This window comes from Mytilus californianus, unplaced genomic scaffold (genome assembly GCF_021869535.1).
Source record: "Mytilus californianus isolate M0D057914Y unplaced genomic scaffold, xbMytCali1.0.p SCAF_2, whole genome shotgun sequence".
NCBI classification, from domain to species: domain Eukaryota; kingdom Metazoa; phylum Mollusca; class Bivalvia; order Mytilida; family Mytilidae; genus Mytilus; species Mytilus californianus.
Window position 1 is genome coordinate 99,973,563 of NW_026262668.1, and position 11,277 is coordinate 99,984,839.

The 11,277-nt window shown below is 30.7% G+C and overlaps 1 protein-coding gene across 9 annotated transcripts in view; it reads left to right on the top strand.

Moving 5' to 3' along the window:
* Positions 1-9,566, top strand: part of LOC127730570 (partitioning defective 3 homolog B-like) — a 77,848-nt gene extending 68,282 nt beyond the window's left edge. For 6 of the 9 annotated variants that reach the window (XM_052239012.1, XM_052239015.1, XM_052239014.1 and 3 more), the window contains one exon: positions 4,794-9,566. In XM_052239012.1, the coding sequence (XP_052094972.1) occupies positions 4,794-5,148 (355 nt within the window). In that variant the 3' untranslated portion in view covers positions 5,149-9,566. The remainder of the gene's footprint in view (positions 1-4,793) is intronic. The other 3 variants (XM_052239019.1, XM_052239018.1, XM_052239020.1) reach the window with 2 other exon arrangements.
* The last annotated feature ends 1,711 nt before the right edge of the window (positions 9,567-11,277 follow it).

Sequence of the window (11,277 nt, forward strand, 5' to 3'; positions counted from 1 at the left end):
TTTTCTAGGGCAGAGGTTTAGGATTTTGGTTTTTTCTTTAGCACCAAAACAGAAAGGGTAATGGAGGTTGTTGCACAAATGTTCACTTGATATCAGAATTACATGAACACATGCTCTTAAAGCACATGTGTAAGGAAAAAAATGTTTCATATCAGAGAAGAAATAACCTTTCATCAGTCTGAAATGCTTATACAAGGTCTAAACATGATTTTTTTTTCATCTTTGATATTGTATAGAAGTAGATACTAGGAGCAAGTTTCTAAGCATTTGGAATCATTATGCCTTACATTTAAGGCTTAGCCAACTTTTCGCAATTTTTGCATTAGCTCTTTCTCATATTGCTGGACATTAAGTAAACAATCATCAATCAATCTTTCTCTTATTTGAAGACATAACATCTATATGAGGAGTTACATTAAAGATATGTTTTTATATAAAGGACATATTTTTGTTGAGTGAAATTGACTGTCCTTTATAAAGTCTCCTTCATAGAGTTAAGGCCCAGTTTGCTTTATCTTGCATGTCTTGTCTTTTTTTTTTTTATTTGTCACAGATTTTTCTTATAAATATATAATTGAAGAAGAGGTAAGGTCATTGAGACAGCAACCCAAAAAAAGTGTAATTTAGGTCTTCAGTGAAAGATGTATGTCTTATCTATCATTACCCTAATGGCTTTATTGCTATTACTTGGTAATTTTTTTAATGGCGACAGCATCTCAATTTTTTTTAACTTTTCAATTATTTTTATACGACCGCAAAAATTAAAAATTTTTTGGTCGTATATTGGTATGACGTTGGCGTCGTCGTCGTCGTCGTCGTCGTCGTCGTCCAGCGTCGTCTGGCGTCGTCCGAAGACACATTGGTTTTCGCACTCTAACTTTAGTTTAAGTGAATGGATCTCCATGAAATTTCACCATAAGGTTCAATACCACGAAAGGAAGGTTGGGATTGATTTTGGGGGTTATGGTACCAACAGTTAAGGAATTAGGGGCCAAAAATAAGCATTTTTGTAACTTTCAGACAATAACTTGTGTGTAAGTGTATGGATCTCTCTGACATTGTACCACAAGGTTCCATATCACAAAGGGAAGGCTGTAATTGATATTGGGGGTAATTGCCTCAAAATTTTAGGAATTAGGGGCCAAAAAAGGGGCAAAAAACAAGCATTTTTCTAGTTTCATGACAATAACTTGTGTGTAAGTGTTTGGATATTTCTGAAATTGTACTACAAGGTTCCATATCACAAAGGGAAAGCTGGAATTGAGTTTGGGGGTAATTGCCCGAAATGTTTAGGAATTGGGGGCCAAAAAGGGGCCAAAAATAAGCATTTTTCTAGTTTCCAGACAATAACTTGTGTTCAAGTGTATGGATCTCTCTGAAATTGTACTGCAAGGTACCATACCACAAAGGGAAGGCTGGGATTGAGTTTGGGGGTGATGAATCATAAGGGGGTTCAAAAAATTGGGGGGGGGGGATTTTTTTTTTTTTTTTTTTTCTTTTTATTCCTTTTTTTTTTCTTTTAAAATTTTCCATTTTAAGTTGGTTATTTCTGATTTATATTTAAAAGCAAATAATAATGATATGGTAGGAGATACACACCAAACAGGATGTGTAAATTATTATATAATAAGTATTGTGCAATAGCAAGAAATTTTCAATTGCACAGTATTGCACAATAGCAAGAAATCTTCAATTGCACAGTATTGCGCAATAGCAAGAAATCTTCAATTTAACAGTATTGCGCAATAGCAAGAAATATCCAATAGCACAATATTGCGCAATAGCAAGAAATTGTCAATTGTACAGTATTGCGCAATAGCAAGAAATATTCAATTGCACAGTATTGTGCAAAAGAAGATACTTCGTATAAATTGCTTATTTCTTGATCAATTTCAATGGGGTTTTATTCTTGAATTCTTGGGGTTCTTTAATATGCTGAATCTAGCCGTGTATTAAGTTTTTGGATTTTGGGCCCCGTTTTTAAATTGGTCCACATTGAGGTCCAAAGGGTCCAAAATTTAACTTTGTTTGATTTCATCAAAAATTGAATTATTGGGGTTCTTTGATATGCCGAATCTAACCGTGTATTTAGATTTTTAATTTTGGGTCCCGTTTTTTAAATTGGTCTACATTAAGGTCCAAAGGGTCCAAAATTAAACTTAGTTTGATTTTAACAAAAATTGAATTCTTAGGGTTCTTTGATATGCTGAATCTAAACATGTGTTTAGATTTTTGATTATGGGCCCAGTTTTCAAGTTGGTCCAAGTTGGGGTCCAAAATTAAACTTTGTTTGATTTCAACAAAAATTGAATATATGGGGTTCTTTGATATGCTGAATCTAAACATGTGTTTAGATTTTTGATTATGGGACCAGTTTTCAAGTTGGTCCAAGTTGGGGTCCAAAATTAAACTTTGTTTGATTTCAACAAAAATTGAATATATGGGGTTCTTTGATATGCTGAATCTAAACATGTATTTAGATTTTAGATTTTTGGCCCAGTTTTCAAGTTGGTCCAAATTGGGGTCCAAAATTAAACTTTGTTTGATTTCAACAAAAATTGAATATATAGGGTTCTTTGATATGCTGAATCTTACCATGTATTTAGATTTTTTATTTGTGGGCCCGCTATCAAATTGGTTCATATTGAGGTCAAAAGGGTCCAAAATTAAACTTTGTTTGATTTCATCAAAAATTGAATTATTGGGGTTCTTTGATATGCCAAATCTAACCGTGTTTTTAGATTTTTAATTTTGGGTCCCGTTTTTTAAATTTGTCTACATTAAGGTCCAAAGGGTCCAAAATTAAACTTAGTTTGATTTTAACAAAAATTGAATTCTTTGGGTACTTTGATGTGCTGAATCTAAACATGTGTTTAGATTTTTGATTATGGGACCAGTTTTCAAGTTTGTCCAAGTTGGGGTCCAAAATTAAACTTTGTTTGATTTCAACAAAAATTGAATATATGGGGTTCTTTGATATGCTGAATCTAACCATGTATTTTGATTTTGGACATTGGACCATAATAGGTAAATTAAAAAAATTGAAGTTCTTAGACCACATTCTTTCTGTGTCAGAAACCTATGCTGTGTCAAATATTTAATCACAATCCAAATTCAGAGCTGTATCAAGCTTGAATGTTGTGTCCATACTTGCCCCAACTGTTCAGGGTTCGACCTCTGCGGTCGTATCAAGCTGCGCCCAGCGAAGCATTTTATTTAAATCTGAAAGGACAGAGCTTGTTATTTAATGTTTTTTTTTTTTTTTTTATTAAACTAAAAGATCAGTCATTTTATTCATGGGTGAAAAAAGTTAATTTTCATAAAGAAATCATTACATCATTTCTGCTAACATGTTTCTAAAGCAATAGTAGATTTTAACACTACACAGTCAAACAGAGTATACAATATATCTGCACACAAGTGTGAAATGCACAGTTAAGCTCTCAAAAATAAGAAATGTTATTATATTATTTGTGGTTTTGAAGCACTTTGCACAAGTGGAATAAAGTTATGATTTCTGTACAATTTTTATGAAATCTATTGCCAAAAAGCTTAGTACCTGTGAGATTAATCAAATCAAGCAGTTTAGTATATATGACATTATACTGTAATCCATAAAAGTTAAATTAACATTAATACATGACACCAACTAAAGATGGTTATTTAGACAAGTTTCTTAAGAAATTTAAGTTTAATGCATTCATTAACAATTGATTTAACCATCAGTTAGTACCATCTTTAAGAAGGCAAGAAGAATCATTTCCAATTCCATTGTGACACTCTTTTTCAGGAAGTACTATAAATTCCAAAATTTTTGTGAATCGCAATAATTTACCTCTTATTTTCTGTCCATTATTAAAAAAATCACATTGATTAATAAGCAAAGATTTAGGACTTTGCAGGATTCACTTTCTTTCCAGAATTCAATAGAGTTCCATACAATAATACTGAAAGCAGTGGAAAAAAGACATAATAAGTCAGAAATATTTTTGATTTAATTTTCAAACCAAAAAGACTTTGTTATTGATACATAATAGGGATGAATTTTTCAAGGGAATGAAGAAAAACAATAAAAACATTGTCTGTATGGCTCAATATTCAAATTTGGCAATTGTATCTACAAAGACAACACTGATCACTGATTATAAAGAATTCTTTTTGATGCTCAGAGAACAAATACACATCAAACTTGTATTGTGTTGATCTGACTATAATGGAGTTTCCATAAAAACTTATTATTGATGTTTTTTCTCAAGACTCTAGAATGTAGAGTAAATATATGTACTGTTATGTCTTTATTACATACTTAAATACTATTGTGATTTTAATTTAGAATTTTCATATTACACACAAGTACATATTTAATGAATGAGCCATGTGGGAAATACAGGCTTCTTGGAGTCTTAAGTTATTACATATGTGAACTATATAAAACAAAGAGATGTGGTATGTTTGCCAATGAGACAGCTATCCAACAGCTTTCAAATGAAGTGGATTTAAGCAAGTACAGGTCACTATACAGTCTTCAACAATGAGAAAACCCATACTGTATAGTAGTCTATCAAAGGCCTGACATGATGAAATCTGAAACAATTTAAACAAAAAAACTGACAGCCTGATTTATGAAAAAAACAATAAATGAAGAACAAATGTAACAAACAGCAACCAAAGACAACCACTGAATAACAGGCTCTTGACTTGGGATAGGCACATATTCTACATATCAAATAAAATGTGCCATGTCAAAACTACAAAAGGATGCTTTTAATTAACCAATTATATTTCTTTATTAGACCAGAGCATTACCAAGTACATCCATTCAATCATCATTATGAGCAACAAGAACAACCACGGTACCAACGGCAGCCTGCTGTAGAAATCTTTCATCAGAGACAAAGCAGTGATACTCTAGAAAATACAAATTCATACAGAGACAATTTTGTACCGCGTATGCCATCCAGAAGCCATACTCCCATTGAGCGATACTTTGATGGAGAACTTAGTTATCACGAAAAACCAGTGCGATATGAACATTCATCTGGATACTATAGAGACCCCATATTTGCATACAGGGACCCAGTATATCCTTCAGTGGCAGGAAAAAGACCTGTTCAAACTATATCACAATCAGGATCAGCCAAAGTTTGACAAAATGATATATAGTAATAATGACCTTGAAATAGGTATTATATGAATGAATAGAAAACTGTTGATAACTTGGGCATCATTACACATTCATACTTCAATATCTTATCAATATTATTGACATATAACAAGGATTCTAATTCATTCATTTCAAATATTGATTTTGATTTGATAGTTCCAAAACAGATTGAGATTTTCCTGACTGCTTAAACATGTTAAAGTTCCTTTGAAATTGTATACCTTTACATTGTAGTTAACTGATGATTTTATTTTTCACTTTCAAATTAACATTGATGTAAGTGTTTCTATCAAATGACATGTATTATGCAGACCCCTTTTAATTGTGAAAACATTTAGTTACTTATTTTGAATAGTTTTTGCTCTATCAACCCAAGACCTTAACATATCTATTGCAAGGTCAAATATATATAAATAGAAAATGCAAGGTTAAATATATATAAATACGTCAAATATATATAAATAGAGAATTTTATTGCAATTCTTGCCTTCCTTTTCTGACATGTCTTCTCAGCAAAAACAAAATAATGTAAGGAATTAATTTGCCCTGCTTCCATAGCAATAGTAAGTTAGGATAGAAAATATACTTGTAATATTTGACAGTAGGGTATTTAGCATACTATCAATGTGATGATTTAAAGTGGAAAAAATTGTAATTCTGGAGTTTTATTTGAGATTTTATTGATTTTACTTTTTTAGGAGTATTTCTTCTTTATTTCAGCTTGTAATCTGTATAAAATTATCGATTTTAAATGTTAAATGATTTATAATAATAACCTTATTTTACACAAGTTATCTTTTTCATGCCAGAAACCAACTTGAATACAAAAACAAGAGTTTGAATAAATGGTTGTGATTCAACAGTTGCAAAACTGGTTGTAGCAATTTTGCCTCATATATATTGATGTGTTGTTTTATTTATTGCACTTGAAATAACTTCAGTTAGTGCTATGCAGTATTTGTTATTTTTGCTGCAAATGGTTGTAAATTTTTATTGTACACATGTGCCTTTTAAAGATCTTTTAAATTTTATATCATCTAGTCTCTTAAATAGTGTGTGACACTTTTTTCTTGTATCTAGGGTCAATGCGTCTCAGATTTGTCTTTGAATATTTGAAGGAATATTGTGAAAACTAACACTTTAATAAAGATTCACCACACTTGTATGATAATGATAGACATCAGGATTGCTAAGAAAGTTAAACAATAATTTTTACCAATTGGTCCACTAGTAAATCATTATGAGTTTTGTGCTCCTTTTTGTTGCCTGTAATGATTGTTTGTTCTATCACACGTTTGAAGGTCACTGGTTAAAAGTGAAAGAATAAAACTATTAATATGATGCTGATTTTTTTATTCATTTAAAAGTCTATAGACTTAGATGCATTTTTCCTAAATGATTGGTCATACAAACATTCCTATAAAGTGATCTCAGATTATTGCATGGACAAAAAAAAAAAAAGCAAAAAAAAAATATAAGGCCAAACAGTATAAAATGTTTATGTTATTTTATATTTCTTTAGTAACTAACCCAATAAGAAGATTATTTATTTGTTAAACTAGACAGAAAAAAAGAATTGAATATTGATTTTTATTTTATTATTTTACCTCGGATATTCCAAAAATACTTGTATAGAGGGACAGAGAGATCTTACTTCGTTATTGCACTTTATGTATATTGCACTGGACATTAATTGAAAAATATTATGTTGATGAATATATAAATAGAATCAGAAAGCAGGAGTATGTCTATAATTTGTTACAAAAATAACTTCTACCTCTATTCAAGATTTCTGGAATATAAATAGCATTTATGTAAGGAGTAAATCCAGTCACTTTATACCTTTTACAAATTTTGAATCAGTTGATAAAATAATATAGCAGAATAAAGGTAGTATGTGGGTAACTGTGCCAAAACATTATTTTTTTATGCTATTTTCAAAAACTAAAATGGATAGGTCATCGAGCTCAATTTCAAGTATCAGGTGTAAAATTCAATACTTTGTAAGCAATAACCATAGAAAAGGCATTACTTTGTTGCTAGAAAGAAAACTAAATGATAGAATTTTGAAATATAACATGAGAACATAGCTCTAAACTGTTTTCAGGTTAAAAAAAAAACAACAGAAAAAGTAATATTGTAGCTCTTGATATCTCGCTACATAACAAAATAGGAATAGGTAAATTTACTGTCAACCTCTCCTCATAAAGCAAAGTTTTAAAATGTTTTCATCAATCTAAAATATTTTTTTATTTTTAAAAAGATATTATTATTATTGTAGAATAAAAATCTAATCAAATTTCTTCATTTAAATGAAATAAAAAACATTTCTGCTTTATACAAATTTACTAATTTCAGTAAAAACCCAGACCAATCATTTGCCTCCATTTTCAGTTCAAGATGACAGAATCCTCTCATACTACCTTTAGTTAAGGAAACATCAGTTTGATTATAGGAAGGTTTTTGTATCAATAAACAGAAAGCAATCAATCATTTAGAAAGGTACATGCATGATAAATATACCTGGATTTGCTCTCATTATATTCAAGACATTCCATTTAAATTATGACCAATATTTTACTAAAGATCACAGGGTTCAATAAATATATCCAGTAATCTTTTTAAAGAGTTTTTGTATTTCCAACATATCAGTAACCTATATATACCAATAATGGAAACATGTATAATTTCATAGGCAGCTATCAATACTATATGTAAACAGAAAAACATCAAATATATCTGTGTTGTCTTGTTTTAGACATTTTATGTGTAACAACTGTGTGATAAGAGTTAAATATATGTGTGAATGTCAGCTGTTTTATGAGAGATACCTAAATATGATGGAGGAAAACATATACAAAGAATTAGTTTTATTTGAACATATGATATCTACAAATGTTAACTATTATTTTGGTTATGAATGTTTAGCCATTTCTAATAGAATTTCAGTATGTTAAGATTTCTAAAGAACCCCCCCAAAAATCACATTTTCTGTCAATGGTTATGATATAATAATAAACAAGACTGAGCATTTTTATGTAGTTAGCATGAACCTAATTACAAATGGAAACAAATTGAAATGCAAAACAAATTGTTTCAAAGGTTCAGTCTTTAATAAATGAGATTTTTTTTTAAAGATTCACACATGGTCATAACCATTTTACAGTAAGTTATCTTCTAGTAAGTTTCCATTTTAGATAATTGTAAACGAATAAAGTAATTTAAAATTGATACAGTTCAGTGTCTCCTATGTTGTAGTGCCTCAGAAATCACAACTTTCAATTACTTTACTTTAAAAAAGGTGTTTACAGAAAGTATGGTCAGTTGCCAGTAATCCTAGAAGGTTGTTCTTGCTGCCAAACTTTATGCCATATATGTATTGTATATTGTGTAATAAATGTAATTATATGTAAATAATGTGTAATATATTGCATTTGGTGTCTAGTTTAACTATATGGGAACTCCATTATTTTATCATATTCATAATGTCAAGTGAAATAAGATGTGCAAGTACTTGTTACTATGTACTTTAAACCTTTTATAAAATTAAATAGAAGGAACTTATTTTAAGAGAATTATGATGTATTTACCCATTGATATCATGGAATACCCCAATTTGTGAAAGGTTTTCAATGATAAATCTGTTGACATGTCTAACAAAATGGTTGTAATTTCATGTAGCCACTTTATTGAATTTCAGATCACCTATGAATTCACAAATTTGGTAGACTACAGAAGGAATATTATGCCTTATCACAAATCTTTTACTTCCATAATTTGATTCTGACAATAAAAAATATGAGGTTTCTGTCTGTAAAACTCATCATTTGGCCTGCATGCAGGATAACACTGAACTGCAACACAAATGAAAATTGTTGACAATGGTCAAAGGAATGGTTATATTCAGTTTGGATCTATTTCACCAATTGTTTTCTTTGTAAAAAATATTAAAAATACATGTACAAAAAGTTAACAACAAATGAAGAAAAATTTAATATAAGATTATATTTGTGATACTGAATCTGATGATAATACTCATTTTGCATTTAAATTTCTTCTTTCTTTTTTAAAGTCATCAAAAGAAAAGTAGTTGCAATAAACAGGAAAATATTACTTTTGTTGCAGTTCCTTGAAATTAAAAAAAGGTTGGTCCAATTCTGTTGTGATTAAAGATAGTTATGATGGAAAGTTTCATTATAAATGTTAAATTTGTAATCGCTTTGTATTTATCATTAATGCATATTTTATTCATTACATATTCTTTGTTGATATTGTTAATGTTGAAGCATTGTAGTATTACAAGTTGCCATACATTTCATCATTTATATACATTTTTGACCACAGTTTTATTTTCCTACATGTTACCTATTCTGTATTTCCAGAATAAAATTGTAATTCCTGATATAGTTGTTCATTAAAGTGTGTGTGACTTCAAGGTGTCAATATGGAATAGTTATCCTAAAATTAATGGTTTGTTTATATATTTGACATGCTATCTTTAAACAAAAATTACTAGGTTTAAGTATGTTATTGACATAACCAAAACAAATTTGCCAATCAGCTGGTAGAATGATGAATAGGACCATGTGAGCTATTGCCAACACTTAGCATCTGTCGTCATACTTTTACAAAAATCTTCTCTGAAACCACTAGACCAACTTCAATCAAACTTCAACTGAATGATCCTTAGGGTATCTTTTATAAATTTTGTGTTATGTTCCTGCCAATACAGTCACCTTGGCTAAAAATAGAAAATAAGAGTAAAATGCATTTATTGTCTTATATCTTGAAAACCATAATAGAGAAAATTTGACAGGGTAAAAATGCTTCAAAGTTCAATATCTACTTATTCCTAAGAGTGGCTGGGGAATAAATGTATGATCATCTTCCCATTGGCTATTAAACCCTTGCCAAAGTGGGGTGTCTGTTTGACTATGTGTGATGTATAAGTATGCAGCCAATTCCAGTCAGAATGGGGACGTGAATTCTTATGCCTACTTTTTATTTTGCCTAGTGAAGAAAGAGTGCCACGCTCTTCATGTTAAGAACCCTTGCAACAACTCTATGAGGGGTCTGTAAGTGGCCTGTTGCAAGGTAAAATTTATGTCTCCATATCCAAAATACCCTCAATTTACAGTGGCAGTCCAAATTTTCTAGAACCTTCATCCCCGACTACCTCTATTATAGGACCGCCTTATAGTATTTATTGTTAATTTGTTGTCGTCGTGAACACGCATGAAAAATTTGCCACTGGACCTTAACCAATATCAATCATCAAGAATATAGGTATACCCTTTCTTCTAAAATTGATGACTCCTAAAAGAGTAAAAGAGTTATTGTCCTTAAATGACAATTTAAAAAAAATTGAGTTTTTGTTTTTTCTAGAAAACTATAAAAGATAAGAAACTGTAAACAGCAAAAAGATCAGGATTTAATATTTTAGTCTGAGAAAACTTTATCTTTATTTTTTGTTGTTGTTGAAATGGGGCTTTGAACTAGTTTTAGAAGCTGTCAGTTTTTTGTGAGTTGTTTTTTGTGCTTAATATCTAATGAGTCAAGCCCTCTTCAGGTGATTTTAACAGTTTGTGTTTAAACTGTCATGGTGTAAAGGGGCCTGCTTAGAACTCAAACCTCTCTACGCTATGTGCCTGTCCCAAATCGGGAACCTGCAGTTTCGTTCTTGTCATTGGTTGTTATAGTATAAATCAGGCCTTTAGTCTTCATTTTTAGCTCACCAGGGCCCGAAGGGGCCCCATGTGAGCTTATGCCATCACTTGGCGTGCGTCGTCGTCTGTCGTCGTTGTAGTCGTCTGTAGTCGTCGTAAACTATTTCAAAAATCTTCTCCTCTGAAACTACTGGGCCAAATACCTTCAAACTTTAACTAAATGTTCCTTAGGGTATCTAGTTTATAAATTGTATCCAAAGTTTTGATCCATCGACAAACATGGCCTCCATGGCTAAAAATAGAACATAGGGGTCAAATGCAGTTTTTGGCTTATATCTCAAAAACTAAAGCTTTAAGAGCAAATCTGACATGGGGGTAAAATTATTCAATTGGTCAAGATCTATCAGCTCTGAAATTTTCAGACGAATCGAACAACCCATTGTTGGG